The sequence below is a fragment of the Gallinula chloropus genome (genome assembly GCF_964237585.1).
Source record: "Gallinula chloropus genome assembly, chromosome: 3".
Classification (NCBI taxonomy): Eukaryota; Metazoa; Chordata; class Aves; order Gruiformes; family Rallidae; genus Gallinula; species Gallinula chloropus.
Window position 1 is genome coordinate 27,582,373 of NC_140087.1, and position 27,876 is coordinate 27,610,248.

General features: G+C 44.9%; 1 protein-coding gene across 1 annotated transcript; it reads left to right on the top strand.

Annotated features, from left to right (window-relative positions):
* Positions 1 to 27,431, top strand: EZR (ezrin; the record flags this gene model as incomplete). The annotated part of the gene is made up of 13 exons (XM_084261041.1): positions 1 to 42; positions 10,754 to 10,841; positions 15,537 to 15,628; positions 16,442 to 16,716; positions 17,413 to 17,496; positions 18,085 to 18,231; positions 21,350 to 21,446; positions 23,473 to 23,636; positions 24,438 to 24,568; positions 25,258 to 25,418; positions 25,725 to 25,817; positions 26,675 to 26,926; positions 27,267 to 27,431. 13 exons carry the CDS (start codon positions 1 to 3, stop codon positions 27,429 to 27,431), a joined length of 1,791 nt encoding a protein of 596 aa, XP_084117167.1.
* Positions 27,432 to 27,876: the final 445 nt, after the last annotated feature.

Sequence of the window (27,876 nt, forward strand, 5' to 3'; positions counted from 1 at the left end):
ATGTCGCATAATCCCACTCATAAATTTTCCAAATGCCATATGGTATGTTCCTCTGAAGCCTGTGAGGTAAAATGAGAGAGCTTGATTATGGAATAGGGAAAACAGAAAGGTTCTGAATCAATAATTCACTCTTTGACAAATGCATCATCACTGGGCCTTGTGTGACTTGTTACACTTGCTATTCCTCCTGAAGTAAATGGAGTTCATGTTCCTCCTGCACTTTGACTTCCATAAGAACACGGCTGGCCTTGCCAGGTCAGGCAGAAAGCCCCTGTAGCCTAATAGTATACCTCTGGTGCTGACCACACGCTGATGCCTGATGAGTATTTCAAAGACATGCACCATTGCTTTCCTCTGAGCTGCTGAGGTATTGGAGGCTGAAAGTTACTATATAATGAGTTACTAAATGGATTTCTGGACTTGTCCACTCTCTCCTTGAAACCACATCCACAGTATGCTTTAGCAAAGGCTGTCCTAGATAACCTTCACATTGTTTGGAAAGTTATCTACAAAACTCCTTGCTACAGAATTAAGTGAAAAACTTTTTATCTTGTTCAGAGTGTTGATGTCGTCTTGTTACTTTGTTAATAAAGCAATGGATATATGGTCCCTGATCAACCTGTGTAACTCACGGATTTTTATGTTGTTACATCCTAATATCTTACGTCCCTCCAGACTGAGAAGTCCTATCTCGTTTAGTTGATCCTTGCATGGAAATTATTCCATGCCTTTGGATACCCGTGAGCTTCTTCAGTTTGCATCTGATGAAAATGCAGCTTTTCAACCTGTAATGTTTCCATCTGGGAAGAGGACAGATGTTGAGAACACTTGTCCAAGAGTTGGTTCTTGGTCCCCTGTCATGGTTTTACCTCAGATAACAGCTTAGTTCCATGCAGCTGCTTGCTTGCTCCATCCCAGTGGGATGGGGGAGAGAATCAGAAGAGTGAAAGCAAGAAAAGCCGTGGGTTGAGTAAAGCAAAAGCCATGTATGCAAGTAAAGCAAGACAAAGAATTCCATCACCACTTCCCAGGCACAGGCAGTTGTTCAGCCATCTCCAGGAAAGCAGGGCTCTGTCACATGTAGCAGTTACTTAAGAAGACAAATGTTGTCACTCTGAACGCTGCTGCCTCCTGTCCTTCCTCTTTTCTGAGCCCCTTATAAGCTTGGCGTGATGTCATATGGTCGGGGTCAGCTGTCCCAACTGTGTCCCCTCCCAACTCCTTGTGCACCCCCAGCCTCCTCACTGGTGGGATGATGTGTCCAGGCGGAAAAGGCCTTGGCTGTGTGTAAGCACTGCTTAGCAATAACAAAACATTGCTACATTATCAATGCTGTTTTCAGCACCAATCCATAACACAGACCCACCCCAGCTTCTATGAAGGAAACTCTCTCAGCTGAAAGCAGGGTATCCTCTTCTACTTTCAGGGCATAATCCTGTGAGTAAGTCACAGGCTCGGTGCACTCACACAGCTTGCCCTGCCTCAGTGTAACGTGCTGCTCTTCCACCTCAGAAGAACAATGGTTGTACCTTGTGCTGGTACTGTTTGTACAGGGTCTATTGAACGTGTTGAGACCTGTGTGCTGACAGGCTGTGTTGTTGCCTGGTCTCGGGTTTGGTATCTGCCAGACTTCTGACTTCAGAATGGCTCTGGGTTTTCCATGCCATTGTGCTCTAGAGCCTAGACCTCTGCATAAGCATTGGAATGAAAGGCACCAGTGTTGGTGCTCAGACCCAGGGGAAGCCCTGAGGCTGTTACAGCTTTTATTTAGATTATTCATGCTTTCAGCCCCTGCCTCTGTCTGTTACTAGGGTACTGTGACGCATAGGTTGTCGCATGCCTGTTGCTTCCAAATGCCAGGCCAAGCAGAGGGACCCAGTGATGTTTGTGTTGTGGATCAAGACTGTAAGATACTTGGTTACCTTTTTATTTTCCCTTGTGGGGATCAGGGCAGGATTGCATCAATTTACATAGCTGACTCCAGCATCAGAGATGTTAAATTGTTTAAAAGACTCAGAAATTATTATAAAACTTTAGATCCTAAGCCCCTATATTATCTGCACTTGGCCCCATGGTGATGTTTCTGATGTAAGACCACAAGAGATGGTCTAATTTGTTCTGGAGTCTGAGCGATTTCTTGAGATAAAGCTGATCTGAGGATTGGTTGTAGAGCTTTCTTTAAACTTCATGTGCAAAGCTTTAGTCTTGCAACTACATTGTACTTAATTAGATGCAGCAGCTGTCATGATAAAACTGCCTGTGGATGAAGGAGCTGGATCCAGCTTCGCTCTGTATTTATCCTTTAGTTACAAAGGGCCTATTGTGGCTGCAGTCGGTGTTCCTAAATCCATCCTAACATCCTTTGAGGGCAAAGGGCTCATCCAAGCGGCGGTTGACTGTGTGTTCCTCCTTTAAATAGGCTGCCACTTGTACACAGATACTCCCTTAGCATTGTCAGGGTATTGGGAAGTCTTTACAGTATATGTTAATGTATTTCAGCAGGATGCCATAAACCCTCCTGCCACTTCTTAGCCTTGTCTGTGTTCAGAGTAAACCATTCCTACAGCCCTCAGAGAAAGCATGAACAATTTTTTTGCATGGAAAACACCTGGGCTCCCTAAGTGTAAGGGGCTTCATTTGAGGGTGAGAGAAAGATTTAATTACCCCCTAACTCCCAAGCAAGGAAGAGTGCTTACTTGGTTTTACTGTTCCACAGAGCACCTAATGGTAAATGTACAGAGCTGACCAGGGGTGGAGAGTGCTGGAAGTCTGGCTGAGGTCTAGCGATTTGATGAAGGGTCATCCACTTGATCTATGTGAAATCTTCACAATCCTCTGGCATGCAGAGCCTTGTTGCTTCCCCTGGGATAAAGAACTGAATTACAGCTATGATGACCGCTTCTCAGGTTTCACCCAGAAGCCTGCTATGCAGCCATTGTATGCTGGCAAAAGGTGTGTCAGGCTTTGGTTAGGAAGCTGAGATAGGTGTGTAATTTAGTATGGCATCTTCTCCCACACAGAGAAGCTAAAGAAGTGTGAATTTATGTTCTAGAATTAACATTTAATGGTAAGGACGGCCTCATGCTATCTCTCAAAAAGTGACCTGGCCACAGAACTGAGCTCAGTGGGTTGTCTTTCTCGTGACCTTTGTGTATGCTGGCCGGGAGGGGGAAGTTCCTTCTGAAAATTCAGGCTGCCTCGCTAAAACTGGAATTTCTGGATGATTCTCTAGATCTGGGTATTCAAGGTGTTCCTGCCCACAATAAGCCCCCCACCCCTCCCCTTCATCCAAACGAGTCTTTAGCTTTCAGGTTTCACTTCAAAATTCTTGTTGGCTTCCCCTCGAACTACTTTTTCTCTCTTCAGAAAAACTTCCATGGAAGATGTTATAAGTAATTTTCACTTTACATGAGAGCAATGAATGCCTGGGCTCCTAGTGCCTTTGAATAAAGTTAAGAAATTTTGTTTAAGTATAGTTATTGCTCCATAAAAACTGAGGATTACTACCAAAAAAATACAGTTTCACCAGCTGTTGCATGAAAGTTGATTAGCAGTTAAGCCTGACAATCATGCTGGACAATTTTAAAGTAATAACTAGCTGTCTAGATTATTATATACAACTGTATTTACCCTCTGTGGTATTTCCCCTCTAATAGGGAAGGTGACCAAGCTTTTAAGAACAAAGACCAGCCTATTCAACTCTAATTTTACCTGTTGCCAATGCAGCAGTACCTAACTCTGCTTCATAGACTCTGAGGAATTTCGGTGGAACGTGACTTAATGTCCCCATTTGTTTGCAGTGAGGAAACAGCCTTTAATGCAGTGAGACTTGAAATGGAATGTATCCTTCAGTTCACAGTCGGGTCCTTTTGATTTAACAGGGTATGCTGAGAAACTGGGTCAGTTAAATCAGTGTGCTGAACTCTGCCTATCAGTCAAGTGGATGCCAATGGGGCTGGCCCCTATTCAGTCTTTTTTTTTTTTTTTGTGACCCGATGAGGCTGTTTTCTCCCTTGTTAGCAAACTATGTGCTCGGCAGTGTGGAAGGGAACACTCAGGGCTGTTTTGCTGTGCTGCTGCTGCCCTCTCTGAACCAGTGTTGGGCAGGTAGTGCAGAAAGGGTTCTGGCATGGGAGCAAGGGAGGAGTGCATAGATAGTACTGAAAGGCTGTCTTCAGTGTTGTGCTCTGCATCTCTTCCCCACTGTCATAGGAGTCAGGTTCTCCTTCCCACAGAAGACAAATTGCAGGTTTGTTATTTGCCCTCTCATTTTAGCTTCTTGGAGATGCTTTAAATCATACACATGTAGCACTGGGGAGCTCTCGTACAAAGGCTGTGCCCAAGTGACTAGAGAGTATCCCAGTGTCTTACCACTCCAGCAATTACTGTTTCTTTTCCTGTTACTTAGCCTGCAAAATAAGAGGGTTTTTTTGATGTTTCCCTTCTTGTGGGTTTAAAATTTGCTGTCTTCTTTATGAATGCTTCATGTTTCAGACAACTCTGCTTGGGAAGTGATCAGTGCCATGCTAACAAATCAACTCCAGTCTGAAACAAACAAACAAAATATGCCCCACTCAAAATCCCACCACCAACCCAAAACCACACCTGACCTGCAGGTTAGTACAGACTTTTCTTCATTAACTCAGTCCCTTCCAAAAGAAGCATTCAAATTTCAGTGACAGCATTCCACCTAGCAAGTCGTCAGGCAAGCAGAACAGAATAGTCACCTTCTGTAATACTTCAAGTGACAAATACACTCAAGAATGTAATTTTTCCTTCCATGTAATAGCATCACACCAGGAAATGTAGTGTTTTTCTGAGGATTATAATAGACCACATCCTTGTCTACAGTCCTGCTGTAGCCCATTGTTTGGAAGCTTGTAATTTGTTCACCTCTCTGTCTGCCTCTTGTCCATTCTCATGTCTCCAAGTGTAACACCTGTAGCTATTTCTCAGACCTACCAAGATCCTTGAATTCTAGCCTGGTCCTCCTAAACAGCTTTTTAGATTTTGACTGGAGCTATTTGTGGACCTCTGTGTACTAGCAACCATGAGATTACAAGGGATGTTTTCAAGCCCCTTGGCCTGCCATGAAAACATCAGAGTACATGTCCCGGCAATCCTGCAGGAGTTGAATAGAATTGATGCTTTGCTTGATATTCATGCTGTTTTCTTCTGCTTTGACAGACATTCTGGAGAATCCATGTGCACAACTTGTCACTCAGTCAGTGTCACATGGCTCAGATTTATTGTATACATAGTCTATGTCATATGGGTCCACAACAAATGTGTCACTAGATGAGGTCTGATCAATGAGGCAGGTAATTCTGTTAGAGAAGAAACAGAACTGGCTGCAAATGCTGTGTTTGTGATGTAGAATCATGGAATATCTGCTGGATAGGAGGCCTGTGCTACAGCAAGCTCCTGGCAGCAGAATCTGCAGCCTGTGGAGAGACCGACCATGCTGGAGCAGGTTTGCTGGGGGACTTGTGATTCCGTGGGGGACCAGGGTGGAGCAGTCTGGGCCTGAGAGACTGAGACACATTCTATGATTTATGACTGCACCTCATAGAAGTGACCCATGCTGGGGCAGCTGGTGAAGAACTGAAGCCTGTGGGAAAGGACTCACATTGGAGAAGTTTGTGAAGGACTGTCTCCCATGGGTGGGACCCCACGGTGCTGCAGGGGAAGTGTGAGGAATGCCCCTCCCCAGCTAAGAAGGAAAACAGCTTGTGAGGAACTGACCCAAACCCCCCATTCCCTGTCTCCCCCAGTGACACCTGGGGGGGGGGAGGAAGGGAAAAAATTACGAATAAAGTTGACTCTGTGAGAAAGGGAGGGGTGGGGGAGGTGCTTTAAGATCTGGTCATGCTTCTCATTACCCAACTCTGGTGTCACTGGGTGTGCAGTGTCATCAATCAGAGAGTTTTCTTTCCCTGTTGAGTCTGTTTTGCCCGTGATGCTGATTGCAGAATGATCTCTCCCTGTCCTTATCTCGACTCCTAAGCCTCTCAATATATATTTTCTCCCCTGTCCAGCTGAAAAGTAGAGTGATAGAGAGACTTAGTGATAGAGCGACTTTGGTGGGTGTCTGGCCTCCAGCCAGGGCCAAACCACCACACACAGAAATGGCAGACATTGAAGGTCTGAGCTCTGGAGCTTTTAGGGCTTTTTCCCTGACCACGTTGAAAATTCTCCCCAAAAAGTTTCCGGGAGCTGGGACTACAGTTACTCCACCAGCCAGCACAGTATCTTTCATTACTGTTGGGCCTGAAACCAACAAACAATGATGCATGGAAAGTAGATGAATAGAGTTTCAGTGTCCTCCGATGGTGCTGTGTGAAACTGCTTTTCCTGTTAGCAGGTGCCTGGTCACTGCACCTGCCTATGAACAGGTCTGGTTGCTGAGGTTGAGATGAGATTGCTTCATCCAGGCAGATGCACTGTGGCTTGGGGCAAAAACATCTTACCTATTGCAAGTACAGAACTAGTCATTGCTTGCATGGTGGAAGAGGAGACCTGCAGATGTGAGGACACAAGCTTAATGCTACTGCATTCTTAATAGTATTCTTAATACTGTTGCTTTTTCTTGTTTGTTGTTAAGACTGAGGTATTCCTTTAGCACAAACGTGTCCCTGTGCTGTAGGGTCAGTTTGTGTAGGTGCAGGAGCCCTTACCAGGCCTGCATGCTGTTTTCCACAGCGTGTGCTGTGCAGGTGCAGCATTCCAGAAACACTAAACCCTTATCCCCTCAGTGCCCTGTGCTTGTTCTGCCTACGTGTCCCAGCTACTTGCCTGGGATTTCCAGGCATCCAGTGACAAAGGAAGAAGGCATGCCTTTCTAGGTTCCCCTATTATCATAACACTAATCACCCCCACTGGGAAAGGTACTTCACTAGCATTCGCACTTGTACACCTGCTATTTAAGACTCTGGTCTTTGTCCCTCCTCTGAAAGAGGAAGGAAACATTCCTGAGCATTGTCTGAGGCATTTAGAGCTCGGTAATGGTAGTGATGTGCAACCTGTTAAGTACTGGTTTGTCTTGTGTACGTGGGTAAAAGTTGGTATTTACTGCCCTTTATTTTATGGGCTCCCTGGAAATAAATTGTATGTTATTTTAAATGACTTGCACAACTTCATGATTTCACTGAACTATTTTATTATGCAGGTGAACTTAGGGGGTGTGGGATTTCATGCATCAGGATACAAAATACCTATGTGTGTGAGGGTGGGCTTTCTCCTGTTCCACCTGATGTTTTACAGTGAAGAAGTTAAATATCAGAAGATGGGTGGTCAAGTTCAAAGATACTATATTGCCTGCAACCAGAGGTGGATTCTGGACCACCAGGCTGTGGTTTGAGAGTCAGACTTCAGGGGGAAAAAAAAAACTACCTGTGCACACACAGTGTCCAACAGACCTGGAAACAGTGCTCATGAAGAGGCAGTTGTCTTTGCTTCCTATCTGGGTCTTGGATCTTGCACAGAGAAAATGACCTGGTTGATGATGTGTTGCCTCCTTAAGAGACAGTGTTTTCTGAATGTTTTTCCCACATCATTTTAATTTTCCAAGTTCAGTCCTGTGTGATGCACAGCTTCTGAAAGACTGCAGTGTCCCGTGGATTGATCCACTAAGCATTAGAAGGGATGTTCTCATAACAACCGACCAAACAAACAACAGGAGTAAGAATGAATGCATGACTTGAGGGCACTGCTGAAACAAGGAAGATCCCATTCTAACTACTGTAATGTCCAGTACCAGAACTTTCCATAACATTACGTTTATTTAAACTATATCGTGAAGCTATTTTCTGCTCTGTCTTTGATTTTACTTGCACTCTCTTGTTTCAGTTGGAAAACTAGGTAATATGTTAGAGTTTACCCTGGACAGTCTGAAGTCATAGAATTAATGTTCAGCATAGTAAGGTCTTTGGTTTATGTTGTGTCTTATAATTCATGGAGGTTTTTTTTCCTTTAGATGCAAATGGCATTGGCTTTTCAAAGCATAGGGGTTTTTCTCCTCTGGATCAAATTTGTTTGTAATTTTATGCATCCTAAGATGAAAAAAATCTCAATCTGTGATGTTTCTATACACACAAGCAAACCTTCTAAGGCCCTATTTATCATTGATTGAGAGTATGTTAGTCTCAGACATAAAAGTATAATTGTAGAGTGTTATGGCATGAGCCTATTGAGAAGGAAATCTCATCTTCCTGTCTAGGATTTTTAGCATGCCATGGGCATTTAAAACCTCTTATTTCATGTATAAAAGTCATGAGCTCTACTGCCCCCTCCAAGCATTTGTGTTCCGAAACAACTAAAAATGGCTTTCTTTTATGTTATGGCTTCAATTTTTGTCCTGGGATTCTGCCAGGATTTTGTGGGGATCCTAGAAATGACCTGTCTTGTCTATCAGGGTAAAGCAGGACTTTGGCTGTGTCTTAACTGCATCTTGCTCTTTTTGTTGCTGGTAGAAATTCGTCTGAGTTGTTGCTTTTTTTGCTCCCCAACAGTACTCAGAGTTTGTTAGCACCTCGGGTTTTGATTTAATCATCTTGTTGACACAGCGATCTTCGTGTGGGCTGAGCTGAATGCCAAACTTGCCTTCTCTCAGCCTAACAGACATCAAGGTTTCTCCAGGCTGTCTAAACCAGGGTTTCATGTGGGTTAAGCTCTGTTTGCCTACTTCACCAGAAGCTTCTCTGTGGCTAAAACCTTGTGTGACGTGGTTGTAGGACATCTGTTTAGAAACGCTGTTAAAACCATGATGTTCCTCTTGAAATCAAGGCTAAGGTTTGGAGACGAGAAGCAGGAGGACTTCTTGTGGGAGAAAGAAGGCTCAAAGCATTTTCCCAGGCAGTCATCGACTCTCTGGAGTGATGGCTGCTGGAGGCCCTGTCTCCTCTTGCCCTGCCTGTCCTGTGGCTGGCAGCATGTCTGAGGGCACACCTGCTGGTCCTTCAGCCCTTTGAGAACACAGACATTAACCTTCACCACGTGCCCCAAGTGTCCTTGAAAGCTTTAGGATAACCAAGCTGTCATGTTTCTGCACATTTATAGCTTTAAATGATTGAAGTGAAAGGTAGATGCCTTCAATTTTTGGTCTTCAATCATGCTTAAAAGATTTAGCAGGTAGATGGCATCAGCACCAAGTCTCTCAATGTGTAGCTGAGCCTTTAGGAAGGGAACTGAGTCCAGAAGGGTCTTTTAGGGATGGAGAAAGATACAGTGTTCCTCTAGACTAGGGAATTTACCTTTTTTTTTTTTTTTTTTAACTGGCAAATAACTGCTGAGGAGACAGAGTAACAGATGAGCATGCTGTTACAGACTGGAATTCTCTGCTTAGCCAACATCCTGCAGGGTTTCTGGTAAGGAGTGAGAAGCACATCCTTTCAGCTCCTTTAGTTTGCGAAGTGATACTTATTTTACACCCACTGTAGTGTTTCAGCCAGAAGTACAGATAACTTGCACAATACAAAACTGCAGATTATGAGCATATGTTTTCTTGAAGGGGGTAGAAAGGGATTACAATATGATTAGGGATTTATTGTTCAGAGGAATTAAGCAACAGGAGCTTTTTAAGGTCACATCTTCAAATGATGTCTTGCTGTTCCTGAGAATTTGGTATCTGAATTTCCCTTGCTACACAGGAAACACTGTGCTCCAGCTTTCTGTGGCATTTATAAAACGTTGGAAAAATATCATATAGTCTCATTTGCGCATATCTTATCAGTTGTTTGGCCTTGTATTTACATGTCCACTTTTTCTTCTCTTCCCTTTAAAATACCATGTGTCAAATCTCTCTCAGTAGTAGAATTAAGCTACACAATTACCCTAGTTTGTTCTGGGGCTTCTAACACTTGGGTTTGGGGTGGTTGGGGGTTTTTTGTTTTGGTTTGTTTTTTTGACACATCATATACTATTGCAAGCAATACAGTCTCCTGTAGTGGAAGGGTTGTGGATAATCTTTCCCTGATTGCCATTTTGATGGTCCTCCTGCTATTCCCTGCAAGCTCAGCTGCTGCCTTTGTCTCTAGCCTGCTGACAGACCTTTTCCAGCCATTGAACACACTTGTCTTCTGCGTGCAAGTGACCTCTGTTTTGCAGTCTGTTTCTGCTGCTGCAGTAAATCTGGTTATGTTGTGTCTTCGCTGACAGCAACAGTTTAGTGAACTCTTGTCCTGTAGTATCGTTCTGTACCCATAACTGCTGGTTTTATATGCTGAGTAGATTTTTATGAGGGGGAAGAATGAGCATTTATCAGGTTAATGCTGATTGCTTTGGAAGAATAATCTGCGTCTTTTGCCTTTTAAACCTCAGATTAATTCCAGCTGTAATATAAATGGAAGTTAAATTATAAGTCTTAAATTTAATTTAGTCATTAGGGCCTTTTGTAATCCAAGGGATGGCCTGCAGGCAGCCATGCTGCACAGTCACTGGAGCCTTTATTCCAGGGGGTTTTACACCTGGAAACATGCAACCCTAAAATGCCCTCTCATTTAATCAGAAGGTCAGTCCAATCCTGTGTGGAGTAGGAAAGCCTGCAGAACGATCTGGATAAGACAGCAAAGTCAGTGCCCCAATTACGTTTGCTGGAGTGATAACACAAATGTAATTGGGGTTTAAGTGTGTGTATTGTAGAGGTTACAGTAGTGCATCAAAGCGTGGAGACTGTATGGTACACAAAGTCCTGTGTTAGCACTGAGAAATGCTCTGCCATTCCTCCTGAACAATGCTTTTTGTTTTTTCTCCTTAGATCAATGTTCGAGTTGTTACTATGGATGCAGAGCTGGAGTTTGCCATCCAGCCAAACACTACAGGCAAACAGCTGTTTGACCAGGTCAGTGAAGGGTTGGTATGGGCTCTTGTTGCTTAAGCTTGGAGTGCGTTTCACACTATAGTAATTTCTTAAGACTGGATTCCAAACTTATTTTTCTTTCTTCTCTCCACTTCCTAATCAGAGGCCCCTGGTCCCAACCAAGTTGTCTAAATTCCATCATGGTAAAAGAAAAAAAAAACACAAAAACCACAACCAAAACCAAAATCCTTGCAGGTATGTCATGTTCCAGTGAGACCTGTCTTCACAGCAGTGCTGGGTGATGAAATGTCATGAGACAGTCTAAAACCTCTAGAGAGCACAGGTGGTTGTGTACAAAAGGCACTGCTTGCTCTGAAATACAGCTTAGGTCTTATTTGTTTCTTAAATTCTAAATTTGAAAGGTTGTTTCTGGGCATAAAACTTCAGAATTGGGGCTAGATGGCTGACAAAGATGTAGGCATAGCTGGATTCATTCATAAGCTGGGTTGGAGGTAACCACTTGCCATGGGTGTCCGAGTTTGCCCAGCTACTGGAAAACCAGAAGAGTTTGTGATGTCTGTGCAGGAGATCTAACAGCATGCCTTGTAAGAAGCCACGGTGCAGCAGGGTGGAGCAGACACTTGTCCAGCCTGCCTCCAGGGGTTCCAAGGGAAGTGGAGGGCACGAGTAGCCAACATTCTCCTCCTTTACTGTTATTATTCCTGCTGTTAGCAATATGCAGGTCTGTTTGGAGGTGGACCTACAAAGGTCAGGTAAAAACAACTAAAATAAATGAAGACCACTTTGTAAAACTTTGTTATTCTTAGGTAGCTTACTCTTAAAAACTGAAGTAAGGCCTAGATTTCAGCAGAAAATGGAACATGGGTTGGTTTTGGTTTGGGTTTTTTTGTTTAAAAAAAAAAAAGCTTGTTTTGAGATATCCCTACTGGAACCCTGAAAACTAAGACTTCATCTATGGAGACTTCAGTTACACATATTAAGCTGTTTACAAAGTGTGACATCAATTCCTTTGCACTTGTCCCCTGCTAGCCTTCACAGCACAGGGTTGTTGAGCTTTAACTCAGGTAGGCAGAACTGGCTAAGCAGTGTTCCTTCCTGGTAAGTGTTTTGTCCGTGCAATTTCTCATCTCAATGAGTTAGCAAGGACTTGCTAGGTCTTACAGCAACCGTGCAGATTCCAAAACCAACTAAACCACAAACAAACAAACAATGCTTAGTTGGTTCTTGGTTGGAGTGAAAGAATAAAACCAAGTTATAATCAATGCATTAAGTCTAACTTGAATTCCTTTTGGTTTTTTGGATGTTGGATAAACATCAAGTATTCATTGGCTGGAAATGTGGTGAAGTACACAGGAAAACTACATTTTTCTGGAACCAGCATTTGGTGTTTGACCTTCCATCCACTGCTGATCACCCTTGCATCAGGGAAACTTCCCCCCGCAGCCCCTTCCATGCTAACCTGAGACAGAGAACTCTGGTTTCATCTCTGAGGATACAAACATCCAAATCACTAAAAGCCAGGTTTTTAAATGAAATGTCTTTTATCAGACAGTGTAACTGTGCCCTATGTTCCTTATGACAAGGATTCAATAAGAACTTCCTACCCCGTATATTCACTAATGCTTACATTTGTTAAGAGTTAGGGTCATCTCTGACAGAAAAGAAACTACTTTCTTGACCTGAGGTCATGGAAAAAGGCAGGATGCCTTAGATCCAAGATACTTCTAACTTGCTCTCTAGGTAGTCGTGAACCTCTGAGGATTGCTTGTTACAGCACTTAGTGGACTATTTGTCACCTTATAAAGGTTTGCTCCTCACATCCTACGGCTTGGGTTTAAAACCTGTGATTGGAAGTTCTTACCAGTGGTCCATACTTGGTTGGAGTGCACATCTGTGCCTGCTGGGAAGGCTGAGGTACTAGTGTGCAGCATGGATCTGGGGAAGGGGAAGGCTGTGTGCCTGGCCGCAGCTGCTCTGGCATCCTCTCGCCACTTGTGCTGTGCAAGCCTTTTACTAGGCCCTTATCTCGGATGGAGTTTACACTCTCATAAAACTTATGGAGCCAACAGGTTTTCGCAGGTATGGGGAGTGGCCCAGCTCCAACTGCAGAAGCACTGTGCAGGGGGAAAGGCCAATGAAAAAGCAAGCTATTTTTAAAAGCCACAAGATGGTTTCTTGGCCTGGCTGTCAGCAAGCCAAAGTACTCTCACAGTGCTCTTGCGCTTTTGGCTTCACTAGCGAAAGCGTATCCTGCACGTAAGGGGGGTTATAGCTCCCTTTTATACAACAGGGCAAACAGTGGGAGCCTGTGAATGTTGAGTTCAGCTCTGCTTCAGTCAGACCTGTGCAGAGTTTATACAGCAGTGTTCTGAGGTGTTCCAAGAACGAGCACTGTGGGCTCTGCAGCTGGCTGGAGCCCCTCCTGGTGCCATCCTGGAAAAGCAATTCAAATGGAGAGGAGTATGCCACTAGCAGTTTCTGGGAATGGGTGCATTGCTGGGTGGAACGGGCAGATTCGAGATTTGTTGCCTCATGCATTTGAGGAGGGTGAGGGGAGGTGTCCCATCTTGAACATAATGCCCTGGTTCTTAGTTCTTCCTTGTTTTGCTATGGAGGAAGGTTATAAGCCGTTTCCCAGAATATCCACATCTTTGTATTGGAACACAATCATCAAATTGTGAAATTTAGCATAATGCTTCCTTCTTCCTTGCTTTCTGTTTTGGGCAGAACTTGAGGGGTCACATCATCTGCAGGCTGGCTAACTTGATTTATAGAAGTGTGCTTTTTCTGTTGTAAGAGCCGTCCCGAGATAAAGACCTGATAACTGCTGGATTTGTGCAACTCTCTATTATAGGAGAGTTGCAACACTTTTTTGTGCAACAGGAAGTACCCAGCTCAACGTAGCCCTGCTTTTCTGCTAGGTTGGGTAAAGGCCAGCTCTGACCCTTTTAAAAGTACACCCAGCTGCCAGAAAACTTGGCTGCTCTGCGGTGAAACAAGCCGCTTTGGGGTGGGAGGAAAAAGGGGTTTTAGTCAAGTGAAGGCTGAAGTGTTTTCAGGCCCCAGCTCTTCTTGAAAAGTTGTAGGGTGTGGAGCTTCCTGTTTGTTGGGTTTGGGGGCTTTTTAACATAAATTCTAGTGTGTTAAAACTAGTTACTTACGGCCCTGCTGAAGTGTAATATATTAACTGCAGCCTACTGAATGCAGCCCACAGTGTCTAGCCATGTAGCTATCCCATTTCCTCAACTAGTAGGCACTGACCTCTTTATCCTTAAAACTGTATTTGCTTAGTGACATTTTTCATACCACTGTGGAATTTTTTCGGTCTGCTGATACCACTGCTCATACCAACCTTACAAGCTGCCTGTTACTCAACAGTGTCACAGGAACATTAATGCTCACAGCTTGAACAGCATGGTGCCTTTATCCCCACCTCCCTTACTAACCCCAGGAAGCCAGTCCAGATACAGACTGCTGGCTCTAGCTCACTGGTAAGCAAATTTAAGGGAAACTACTGCAAAAACTAATTAAGTATCCAAAAATCATTGTCTCTCAAGTCTGCTCTCCAGCAGAGAGACAGTGTCTCCAGCAATACTATAAATGGGGAGGGTGAAACAGATCCTGGATTGGGATCTTAAAACTTGTTGAAGCACATGTAACTACATTCTCTCAAGCCTGTCACACTTTCCTAACTTGCAAAGTAGTTTTAAAAAGCTTTTGCCTTCCCTTCAGTTCATCTTCTTGTAGTGATGCCATATCACTTTGAGCAGCTACTCTGCCAATAACATCAAGGAAGTGATCCAGATACGTATATGTAGTGGATCCTTCCAGATCTCAGCTCTGTCTAGAGCCACAGCTTTACAGGTAGATGAGCTGGCAGCAAACTACTGGGCTATAAGAACAAGTGGTCAGGAGTAGGAGGAGGTCAGGAGCTTGTTGGGTTATGTCCTTCACAAAGGATAAGGAACATGTCCAGACAGGACTGGATTCACTAGTAAGTGTGCATCTGCCATTGACTGGATGGTGTTTCTGGATCTTGCATCTGGTTAGTATTTGCAATATAGGAAATGAAATGTGTCCTAACATATGGCCATCAATGTGTTTTGTTCTTCAACACCAGTCCTTCTTTGTTTTAAAAAAAAGAACACCCTTGACTGAGAACGCTTGTAGCTGGTTTTGATTCTCCAAACTGCACAGGGAGCTTACTGCAGGAGGTGTGTGAAGCACCCCTCAGCTGCTTCCTCCAGCAAGGTAATCTTTGGTGACTGGCAGACAAGATCACTTGAGCCATTAGTACTGCTAGGTAGTTGTAGTTAGTACTAACAGCATATCACCGTAGTGAGAGAAGTAACCTGTCTGCTTCACCAAGTCCACTTTTAAGAAAGGTCAGTAGATACAAGCCAGCAAAAGACCCATGTGCTGTCTGTACCAGTCTAGCTGTTGGTGGCCTGTCACTTGCCCTGTGTCTTGCCTGGTTTCTCCAGAATCATCTCCTCCTAGAAACTGTAGTGGCTTAGCCTGTGCCGTTGTTGTCTCTACGGTGGCAGCTGTATAGCTTGTCTATAAAATGAAATCAAGAGATGTCAGAGCAGTGGGTTTAGGCTGTTGCCTGTGCCCACAGGTGATGTAAGACTGAGAGAGCACCTGGACCTCAAGTGAACAGAAACCTATAATAACCTTTTTTTAAAATGTTTTATTTTAACCTTTCTGTTGCAGGTAGTTAAAACCATAGGTTTGCGAGAAGTGTGGTACTTTGGTCTTCAGTACGTGGACAACAAAGGATTCCAGACTTGGCTGAAGCTTGATAAAAAGGTAACGGGCTTGGGGCTAATTGCTGAACAAAGGATAAAGCTTACATGATCCTTGATGTGTTACTGGCTGCAGCTTTATAAACCATGTACCAGTTGTTGATTGTTCCTTAGTTCTTGTAACTCCAGGATTATTTTTGGAGAAAACTGTGACCTCCATGAGAACTGTTAGGGTGAGGTGTGGCATAGTGGAAGCTTGCCCTTTCTCTCTGTGTGAACTGTAGAAAGCCTTGCAGCGTTTGTCAGATACACAGCAGTGGCTTGTTGTGGTACTTTGGGTAGAAGCAGCTGCTCTTGCCGTGTCTGGAGGAGCATCTTCGCTAGTGATTGTGACGGTTTTAGTCTCTGGTTGTGCAGGATCAGCTGTTGCACTGATCAGAAAGGGAGGTTGCTTCAGGGCTTGGGCAGTTGTCACAGAGCTGCCTCCTGATGTGCTCGTTTGTGGACTTGCAATTCTTGTGAGGGTATGAAGAGTTGTTCTGGATGGGGCAGGCGGTGACATACCTGTTTAATGACAGGAGGTTGTCCTCTGCTGAACATGTACAGTACTGGGTGGGTTTGCCATCTGATGCAGCATGGTAAATCATTCTCCAGTGACCAAGGTTTGCTGGGCAAGCAGAATTTTACTGACTTGGTGGGAAAACTTAATGCGTCTCCCCTGTGTTCTCACACCAGTAAGCTGTGGGAGTTAAGGAATAGCAGTAGCCAGGTGCCAGTCACTCACCTCTTAAGGCAAATGCCCAGATTCCCATGTTCTGTGTGAAAGCAATGTACTGTCTGCAACCCTGCTCACTTGTGCTGTTGCCCCTGTCCTTAGGTTTCTGCTCAAGAAATCAGAAAGGAGAATCCCCTCCAGTTCAGATTCCGTGCCAAGTTCTTCCCAGAGGATGTGGCTGACGAGCTGATCCAGGACATCACGCAGAAGCTCTTCTTCCTGCAGGTGAAGGAAGGCATCCTCAGCGATGAGATCTACTGCCCACCTGAAACAGCAGTACTTCTTGGCTCCTATGCTGTGCAAGCCAAATTTGGAGATTACAACAGAGATGTGCACAAGCCTGGATACCTCAATTCAGAGCGTCTGATCCCCCAGAGGTGAGGAGTTGGTCGATGCAGTCTCCCATTTTTTTCTTTTTGTGAGTTGTTGAGGGTTGTTTTTTTTAACTCAAGAATTTACATTCTGGTTAAATGCAAAGAGTTTCACTGAGACCATGGTTATTTTTAACCTAACTGGTATGCATTTAGGTTTCTTCCTTCCTTTATTTCTATCTGTCAGGGGGTGGTTTCTCACTCTCTCCTTGAGTTGTTTAGGAAGAGGAAGTATACTTTTGAATTCAGCTTTTTTTTCCTAACCATTGCTACCATGCTGATAACTGGCAGTATGAATGTCTCCTCTTTAAGAAGAAAAGAGCAACCTTCAGTTGTGCATATGTCATCCAGGGAGAAGTTTGGGTTGCTTCCTGGCAGCACTCTGCAGAGTGTCTCATTCCAGGAACGACACCAACTTTTGCTTTGCTTTAACCTTGCAGTGTCAGCAGCACGTGTGTGATTCTCTTGCAGTGTTCTGCTTGCTCCTCTCATGGCTCTGGTCATTGAACAGAGACAGCTTTGCAGAGGATTTTTGTTCATTCTGAATTACTCTGCCTCTCAGAGTACGTCTTCGGACTGAGCAGGAGCTTCCTCTTGGTTTCAGTGAGGCTGATTTTTCAGTAAGACTATTGCAAAGACCAGCATCAGTGGATGCTGCAGAACACAAAGTCAGATCTTTCTAATCTCTCCTTCTCTGTGTAGGGTGATGGACCAGCATAAACTCTCCAGAGAGCAGTGGGAAGAACGGATCCAGGTGTGGCACGCTGAACACAGTGGCATGCTGAAGTAAGTGATCTGTATTGGTCCCCAGGCTGCTGACTTCACCTTTAATGATGCTGGTTGATTACCTTAAGCTCGCAGTTCTACAACCTCCTTTTGAAACAGACTCCAGGAGTGTGGGGAAACTCTTGCTGTAGTATTTTCTAGTCCATCACTGAATCACCTGATAAAACTCAGAATTTTCACACTAGTGCTGAGAACAGTCTCTTGGATGGCTTTCTGAAAATCCTGGACCTACGCACAGTGTATCAGTGATGACTTTGGGGCAGGGGGAGGGGAACATAGAGGCATGCATCTTAACCTTAAGTTCACTGAAGCATTTGCATTGGCAGATGGTGAACTGACCGTGCCTTGAAACAAGGATGAATGCTGAGAGAGATGAATATTGTTGGGTTTGTGTCTGGAAATGCTAGAACTTAGTAAATGGGCATAGTCCCCTGTGTGTGTATGTTCTTAGGTGTAATGCTGTAACCTCTAAAGTGATTCCCAAATGCTCAGTGTTCATTTGTAACTTTTCTCTTGAGGCCCTTGTGCTTTCTGAGACAGCTTCTCATTTATCTGACTAATACCTGCTCTCCTTCCTGCTTCAACCAGAGAGACTGCCATGCTGGAATATCTGAAGATTGCTCAAGACCTGGAGATGTATGGAATCAACTACTTTGAAATCAAGAATAAGAAAGGAACTGACCTTTGGCTGGGGGTTGATGCCTTGGGGCTCAACATCTATGAAAAGGATGACAAGTAAGACTTCTTTTTTTTTTTTTTTTTTTCTTTTCCTTTTTGTTTTCAAATCACCTCTGCTCTCCCAGAGTCAGGGATGGTGTTGGAGCCAAGGGACGACGTTTCTCATTTACAGGATCAGGGCAAAGTTCAGAACTTGATCGCATTCCAGTTGTGGATCAGTAGGTGAAGCTGTGCTAGGAAATGAGCTTTCACATCTCTTTTGCTTTTATGACTTCACTGGCCTTTGTAGCCTGCCCTGCACAGAGATGTCAGTTGGACTGTGCCACCTCGTAAATCATGAGCAGTTCTAGAGCTGAACCCTGAACTAAAGAGTTTACTGAGCTTTTCCTTGGGTCAGGCTGCCAGGTATGCCAGCAGCAGATACAAGAACCTGGGTAGGCTGACGTATCTGTGGAGGGTTTGGACATCTAAAGCCATTCCTATAGTGATGTTAATGATAGATGTCTGTACAACTGCCTGGTTTTGAAAAAGATTATGGGGTGGACACGAAACCAAAGCCAGATGACACCCAGAACCTAGGGAGGAGTTACCCTGTATAGTACCAGTGAACGAGGAATGCAATGAGGTCTTGCTGAGGTACACATAGTTTTAATCAGCCCTTCTGCTAAAGGCAGAGCCATTATTAATTGGATAGTAGGTGGGAAATGATAGGCTGCATCTATAAATAAACGTAAAGGGAAGGTGAGAACATCTGTGTCTAGGCCTGCTAATCTCTTCTAATACTCCACAATAGAAGGATTGAAGGGGAGTTAAAATAGACCTATTTTTTTTCCTTATTGCAGGGTTGCTGTCTAGACTGCTCTCTTCTTTTTTTTTTCCCTTGTTTTTTTCTCTGCAATGTTCCAAGTCTGGTTTCATGTCACGGCTCTGTAACAAACCATCATTGTAATACAGAGGGGATTTCACCTGCTCTACATCTTTGCCTCCAAAAAGCTTTGAATGCAGCCCAAGTATTAATTGGAACTCTCTGTAGCTTCTGTTAAGAAGGCGATGAGAAATGCCGTCTGTTCTGCAATGCTAATATGTGCTGTCACCCAGAAAACAAGGAGTGTCACTTGAAAGAAAAGTAGTTTCGCTCATGTAATACTTCAGTCTTGAATGACTGGTCTTGCTATGTAACCATGGTCACACAAACAGGTTTTTCAGGCTGCAGAGCAGACAGAATATAGCCATCGACTTGTAAAGAGCTATCAGGAGCCTTTGCAAAACAAATACAGTGTTGGGATAAGCTGCTTGTTTCTGCTGTAACTCTTGCTACTATGTAATTAAGTCTTTTGAGCAGATAGGGGGACTGGAAAAATAGCAACCAGTTACCTCCCCTCAGGTTTGTAAGGGCAGAGTTTGGGGACTGGGGCAAAGGTGAGAAAGCAGAGATTTCAGTGTGAGGAACGTGAGTGTGCTCAGTGTGTGTGAGGCTCTGTGCTGACAGCAGTGTGTGTCCGTGCCCCACTCAAAGGGATTTTCAAGCTTTTTTTACTCTGCATTAAAGAGGTGAATCTGCAATAGGACTTTTTAATAAATGAAGCACTTTAGTTGTCACACTGTATTATCCAGAGTCAAAACACTTAAGCTAATGTGACAGAGGCTGGAGTAATTAGCTAATCTTAGTCTAATCAAATCTCTTTCTTTACGATTCTTGCTTAATGTTACCCACACATAGTGTTGCATAATCATGCAGTTGAGTTAGGGCATGGTAAGTTCTGAAGATGTATTTTATTCTTGATGTCTTATTTTAAACAAAGGAAGTCTTTTTTAATGCTTGGGCCTAACAAAATCATGCTGTGTAGTAGCTTTCCATCTCTGTGACAAGGTCCTCTAAAACTGCCAGCTCTTCTTTCTGTGACCAGTGAGCTCCACAAAAGAGTTTCCTACAGAGTTCTGGTGAGTTGGAACCCTGAAAGAAAGTCTAAGTGCTAAATATTAAATACTTGTGTCTTCAAATCATTTGCTAGAAATGAATGTCAGTGCTGCAGTGTGTCAGACACATCTTGGGAGCGGTTTGATAATAACAAGGACATTGCTTCTTGGTGTAGGCACTTCTGTAAGACAATTCTTAATCATTAACTGCTATCTCCAGAGAATAGGCCCTCCCTTGGCAAGAGAAGAGTAAATGACTAATAATGTGATATTAAACACAAAAAAGGAAGTATTTGGTTGGAGAGGAATTAAAGGAATTAGTTACAGTCAAATTTGAAAGTCCTCATACTGTTAGAACTTGCTGCAGAGCTGGGCAGGTGTGTCAGGGTGAAGGACTGGGATGGCTCAGAAACGCCTGATCTCACGAGTAACTCAATGCTTTTACATGCTGAGGCTGGAGAAGTGAAAGCAGAGGAAAATCTCCAATGTTAGTGCAGCTTAAAGAAGTCATTTAAAACGAACCAATAGATCTGAACTCCTTAAGCAACGAGGAGGAGCCTGAAGTCTGAATCTTGCCCTTTGCTTCCTAGCGTGCTTTCCAGTAGGAGAGCACCACGTGGTACAGCTCATGGTACGACCAATGTCTAAAGTTCTGCATTGTGACTGGTGGGATGGGCTGAAAGAGCAGTTTGCATGGAAGGAAAGAGCAGGGCCTTGTCTGTAATCTAGGGGAGGAAACAAACGACAAGAAATCTGCATCTATCACTTGTGTTTGTGCCTGCCCATGCCCTAGAAGTGAAGGCGGCATGGAGGTAACCAGGCCAGCTGCAACAGAGCAGGGCAGACTTCTCTCTGGGCACAGTAAGGTGTGGGGAGTGGCTGAGCTGCTTTGGCTTATGCCTCCCATGATGTACAAGAAGCCTCCTGGAAGCACAGCACATTGTCCACACGCTGCAGATTTTAGGCTGTGAATTGAAAGCAGGTGTTTGGTGAAGCTGAGTGTGGCTTTGGCAGAGACTGTCCCTGTCACACAGCCAGAGGTCAGTAGGGCAGCAGACCTAAATGAGAAGAGGTGAGTGGGACGTGATTGGGCCCTTCCCCTACTCTCTCTGTGTTTTGGTTCAGCTGCCATCTTCTGTCTACTGGGAAAGCCTGCTGCATCCCACGGAGTCTGTGTGTTAGAAGCAGTGTGTGTGTCTGTGTCTGTGTGTGGGGAAATGTTCACTGCAGCATCTCTTAAAGATATTTATCTTTCCAGACTGACTCCAAAGATTGGGTTCCCCTGGAGCGAAATCAGAAACATCTCTTTCAATGACAAGAAGTTTGTTATAAAGCCCATTGACAAGAAGGCACCAGTAAGTATGCCTGGCAAGGATTCCTGCATGCTGCATGTGAACACCCAATACTTCTCATCTCCAAATAATAACTGTCTTTGGGGAAGAGAAAGTTGTTGATGTTCTAGATGCAAAACGAGCCTTAGTATTTAAAACTGTCTATTTTTCTGTGCTGCATAAATAAAGGGCTTATGGTGCTATCTAACATGGAGAAAGACAAGGATTTTGCAACTGTAGAGTCCTTTTCCCATTACCCCCCCGCCCCCCACCCCCCCCAGCTAGGTAGCCTTATGCTTAAATCTGAGGTTCTTCGCTAGTTCTGTGAACTTGTGTGTCACCAGATTATGCTGAGACTTGTCCTCTCCCATTCCTTTCAGTGTGTGGAGGCTGGTGAGGAACTTTGTTGTTACTGTTCATTAAAAAACCCACAAAAATCATCCAAATGCTACTGTAAAACCACATGGATATATATATATGTATATAGCTTCCCATCTTAATGCTCCCTGCTCACTTCTGTGCTGCTGAAAGAGTAAAAGCCAATTAATGGCCACGGTGTCAGTGGTGTCCTTGAGTACCAGGGTAGATGGCCAGGACATGGTTTCTGTGGAGAACTGAAATGTAGCTATCTGACAATGTTGCTTTTCAATACTTCTTTTCAACGTGTTTTCAGATTTTAATGAAGAATTAGCAACTTACTGGGACCTGTTGAGAACACAAAGTGGAATTAACTCTATAGGTGGATCTCATTGTGTCAGTCTTGTGAAACTACTGGAGTAGTTGAGAGAGGCCTTTTCTTCTCTTCCCCCACCCTGGTACTCAGCCTGAGAAGTAATCAGCAGTTTGGCTTTGGCAAATGGCTTATAAATCTCTCCAACAGAAGAAGATCCTCTCAGTGGTTTAAAGGATATTAACACATGGTGTACTGCAGGGCTTTCCTCCAGATTAACAGCCTGGGCTTTAGGGGGAGAGGAACTGCTTTTTGTGATGCTATTAGTGGAAATCAACAACACTCAGGCATGCTTTTCTCAAGAGCTGAGTCTCTTGGACGAGCTGTTCACGTTACAGAATGACGAATCTCCTGTTTACAGATCACAGCTTTTCATCCACTCCCTAACAGTAAATCTGGCAGAGTTTGGAGTGGGAGCCTTGCAAGAGGCTGATACAGGCAGGTGTTAACACTGAAAAACTCAGTTATGTTTCCTCCCTCTGTCTCAGTTGTCTTTTTCCTCCTGGCTGGTGGTTCAGCTGCCTTGTGAACACGTTGTGAACTCAGAAACATCACCAGGCGGGTAATGGGCTTGGCCCTCTGTATCCCTTTCTTAGCAGACGTTCTTCTAGCAGATACAGTCTGGGGTATAGTTTGTGTCAAAGCCTGATAAGAAATTTGGGGCTGTTCCTTTTGCAGAATGAGCAATTTTAGAGTATCTTGTCTTTTGTTCCTGCCTGCACCCCAATATTCAAAACAACCCGTATGGTGGCTGGTTTAAAAAAAAACAACAAAAGCTTTCATCTGACACTAACAGCCATGGCCAACCTAACTGGGGATGCCATGGAGAGGAAGGAGTGATACTGGAAGGTACTTCTCTTTCTCTGAAAAACTACAGATGGTGTTTTGGGTATGGATTCAAATGGGTCGGGCAGTTTAACTGCCTGCAGTCTGGTTGTAGTTCCAGGCTTTATCTTTCAGTCACAAAACCATGCAAACTTAAAGACTATTTGCTCGATACCAGGGGTCTGTGAGTTGCCCAGATGGCTGCCTGCTAACCCAGAATCTTCTGCACCATTTCTAAACTCCACAGTCTCCTCTAAATGGAGACATTTGAGGTTCCCAGAAAAAGTACCTTTTAGAGAGGATGAACAGAGTAACTTGTCAAGTCTGCGCAGACTTGCAAGGCATAAAGTAAATAATCATTTGGGTTTCAGACGAGGCTGGCAGTCCCTGCTGCTGTATTTATGTGGCTTGTGGTGAGATGATCTGCTGGCAGCTAGCTGGGAGAGGAGAAAGCCTGCTTGGAAAAGAACCAACTGTGCAGTGTCTCTCTTCTAGGACTTTGTGTTTTACGCCCCTCGCCTGCGAATTAACAAGAGGATCCTGCAGCTCTGCATGGGCAACCACGAGCTGTACATGCGGCGCAGGAAGCCCGATACCATTGAGGTGCAACAGATGAAAGCCCAGGCCCGGGAGGAGAAGCACCAGAAACAACTGGAGAGGTGAGCTGCTTGAGTATGGGGAGGGGGGAAGATGAGCCGTCCCGCATGAACGTGGCTGCAGAGCGCTGCTGGCTTGCGGGGGCGGGCGCAGGATGTCCTGCAGTGGTGGTGTGAGCACCAGCTCTTCTGCCTGGGGCTCGTGTCCGCGCGCTCGGCTCTCCTGTTTGTGGTCTTGAGGGTTGTGAGGAAACGTGCAAGTAAAGGCACAGTGGGCTCCTGTGTGGGGGCACACACCTAGAGAGGGGTTCTGCTGGCTCGTGAGTATTCAGACCCAATTTATGTGTTGGCCCACACATAAGGATGGGGCTGGGAGACCTCTAAGGGGCAAAGAAAAAGTATAAGCAATTCCACTGGCTGCAGCTTGCTTATGATGCTACAAATCATGTTGCTTTTCCCCTGTATGCATGGCCTGCTTGGCTTAGTTCCCTCGCTGCTCTTGTTTTCACACCTCCTTGGCTTGGCTTCCCTTATGACCGAAGTAACAAACGTAGCCCTCCTCTGCTGTGCAGCACAGAGTTCTTCTCTGATTTTCTCTCTCTGCATCTAGCAGCTGTTTAGTGTTCTGAATGTCTGTGGCAGGCAACAAAAACACAAGTGTTTTTATGAAACGGGGTATCCAGAACTGAGCAAAAGTTCTGAAGTGCTGGAGGAACAGCCTTGGATGTATTTGTGTCTTCCGGCTCTTGCTTTGTGGCCATCGCTTCCTGTTGAGCTGCCTGGAGAGCTGCCCAGCCAACTTTCCTGCCTTGCTGTAGCTTAGGTCTGAAAGCAAGCCTCAAGCATGAAATCTGTTTCTAACAGGCAACAACTAGAAAATGAAAAGAAGAAGAGGGAGACAATTGAGAGGGAGAAAGAGCAAATGTTGAGGGAGAAGGAGGAACTGCTGGTGAGGCTACAGGAGTATGAGGTGAAGACTCAGAAAGCAGAGAAAGGTAACGTACTCGTCCTGGCTGACCAGATCACGTGTGTTGTGCTTCATGGAAGGCTGATACTGGCCACAGCCTGCTCCTCACTTAAATCTGGTGACACTGGATCCCTTGGCAAGGCTTACTGATACCTGCCCATACGGATAAATACACCAACATGCTTGTGCTGCTGAGATCATCCAAGGCATAAAAACCTGCTGATCGCACTTGGGAAATGAAGGTCATGTGAACTCTGTTTTCCCCCATTGCCAAGAGGGTTTTGGCAGTACAGCCCCTTTCAGCAGCGAGTTAACAGAGGTCATTCAGCTCTCAAGTACTTTTTACTTAACTCCTGACAGAAAAAGTACTTTGGGGACAAGTCTTCCTGGTGAGATGGAAGCTTCTGATTCAATACACAGGCAGATTGGAAATGGCAACATCTGGTCCTTGCAGTGACCTGCCAGTTCAGGGCAGCAGGATCATGCCAGTGCTACAGACTTTGGTGCAAATACCTTGCAGAAGATTTAATTAAAACCTGTGAAGTTTGTTACTTGATGTATTGTGCAAAAAATTACTGTATGGAACACAGTGAGGGGGTATTGCAAACTGGAGTCAGGTGCTTGTCATACCTTCTGTGGTTACCGAAGAGACTGTCTTGTAGACTCTTGGCATTGAGCAGGCTTGTGGACTAACTGCATTGACTTGTCTTTTTCCAGAGCTCTCAGATCAGATCCAAAGAGCCATTCAGCTGGAGGAGGAAAGGAGACGAGCCCAGGCGGAAGCAGAACGCTTAGAAGCTGACCGTTTGGCTGCTCTGCAGGCCAAGGAAGAGCTGGAGAGACAAACTCTGGACCAGATGAAGAGCCAAGAACAGCTGGTAAGACCCAGTCATTTTAAGGATGGGATACAGGCGTGTTACTGCACCATATGAGTAAGGCAAAGCCTTGTTCTGCGGGAAAAACAGAGGGCAGTGAAGTACTAGGCCATGCCATAGCATCATTGTGGCACTGGTTTCTATTATGAGCAATCTACTTTTTGTTCCTCACTGTAACAAAGACTGAATAGGAAATGGAGTGAAACACTTTGATCTTTCCTCAGTCAACGGGGTTTTCCCATTGTGTTTGGGGTTTTTTTGTGGCTTTTTTTTAAGAGTCCTTATAATTCCAGTTTTATTCTCCAACAGGCTACGGAGCTTGCAGAGTATACAGCCAGGATTGCACTTCTCGAAGAGGCGAGGAAGCGGAAAGAGAGCGAGGTTGAAGAGTGGCAGATCAGAGTGAGTACCTCTGCCCTACACCTGGGCAGAGCACACCGCGGTGCTCAGCCTGGTGTGACTTCCCGAAACAGGTGGGGGGAAACGTCTGCTCACCGGCAGAGAAGGGCAGACTTGCGCTGAGAGTGCGGTGTGCCAGTGCAAACCCCTTTCTTCCAACAAGCCTCCAGTCTAAATTCAAAAGGGAAACATCCATAAAACATCCTCTTGGAGCACAGAGGGGAAGGGGCACAGGAATACATGATGCATTCAGTCCATGATGTTATGTCTGAAAATATGACATAAAGCAAGAGCAGGCGCTGCAAAGGCAGCAGCTCTGCAGGTACCAGGCCTGAGGAGCGTGCGCTGTTGTTAGTGGCTTCCCCTGGTACCTGGCTCAGCAGAGTTGGATAATTTGAGGAACTAAACCCCAAAATAAACCACGCCAGGCTCGTGTGCCTGGTGCTCCTGGTGCCCTGTGAGTAGCGCTGCCGACCGCGTGGGAGGGCGGCAGCACAAGCAGGGAGGAAGCTGACTGCCTGGTCTGTAACCGCATTAAAAATGCCAGCTGGGGCCCCACATTCACAGCCTGCGGCTCTGCGCCCGGGGAACAGGATGAGGATAACTGCCCTGTCCCACTGAATTCTTTTCTCCTGGGCTGGGTTTTACTGGAAGATTGTCTTGTTCAGATCCCCTGCACACCACTCTGTGGGTGATGATAGCATCACTAGTGAAAAAAGGGATGTTCTGCAGAGATTCAATTCCCGCTCTTCTGCTCCCCATGCCAGAGTGACAGAACTGGGAAGATGAGCGCTGAGGCGTTCGTTAAGCTGCCTTAAAGCAAGAAATGCCTTAAAATATTTTTCACTCTTTTCCCAAAGGCCAGGGAAGCCCAGGAGGATCTGGTAAAGACAAAGGAAGAGCTACACCTGGTAATGACTGCTCCACCTCCACCTCCACCACCTGTCTACGAGCCAGTGAACTACCATGTCCAGGACCACTTGCAGGACGAAGGATCTGAGTACTCTGCCTACAGCGCAGAGTTCTCCAGCGAGGGGATCAGGAATGACCGCAACGAGGAGAAGCGCATTACTGAAGCGGAGAAGAACGAACGTGTACAGAGGCAACTGAGGGTAAGGCAGTGTTTGGGAGAGGCAGAGTAATTGACACAATCGGTCCTGGAAAATAGATCCTTTAGCGCCTCGGTTAAGCACAGAAGGCATGATGGGTTCTTTCCCTTTACAGTTCCTATAGACAGTTTGAATTGAAGACAAGGTATATAAAGATTATTCTCAGTGCTCAGGCTTTGAGATCACTTACATCATCCATAGTGTTCATGGGAGGCGTGTGTTGTGTCCATATCACCGATCTGTCCAGTCACCTAACAACTGCCAGCTCTTACCACAGAACTCCACTGTTAGGAGCTGTGAGTTTCTCATGTATGATCTGTGTTTAATGTCCTTTATATCACAGGCACTCACAGATGAGCTGGCCCAGGCTAGAGATGAAAATAAGAGGACCCAAAATGATATTATCCACTCAGAGAACATGCGACAGGGACGTGACAAGTACAAGACGCTGCGGCAGATCCGGCAAGGCAACACCAAGCAGAGGATTGATGAGTTTGAGGCGATGTAATGATGCTTGTAACAAGAAGGCAGGACTGTGGGGGAGGCAGATCTTGTGTTCTTGTTTTGGGTTTTTTTTTGTTGTGGGGGTTTGGGGGTTTTTGTTGTTATTTGTTTCTCCTGAGATGGGGTTGCTGTATGACCTTTAACAAATGTTCTCTAAGCCCAGAGGTGTTTGGATCTCCCTCTTACTCCATACCTACTAAATTTGTAAATTCCACACATACCTAAATTCGGTAGTTACAGACTCATTGTACCACTAATCCTGGTAACTAACTAACTTGCTCATGCCTTTGCTTAGTGCCAAAAGGCCTTATGTCACATCTCTCTTTAAGCAAGACAGATTTTGGTAGGCTGTGCTTCTAGTTGAAGATACAAGTCTTGTGCAGGTGCTGGATCCAGCTTGGTCTAAAAATAAGCAAGTGTGGGTGAATTTTGTGCCATACCTCTCCATG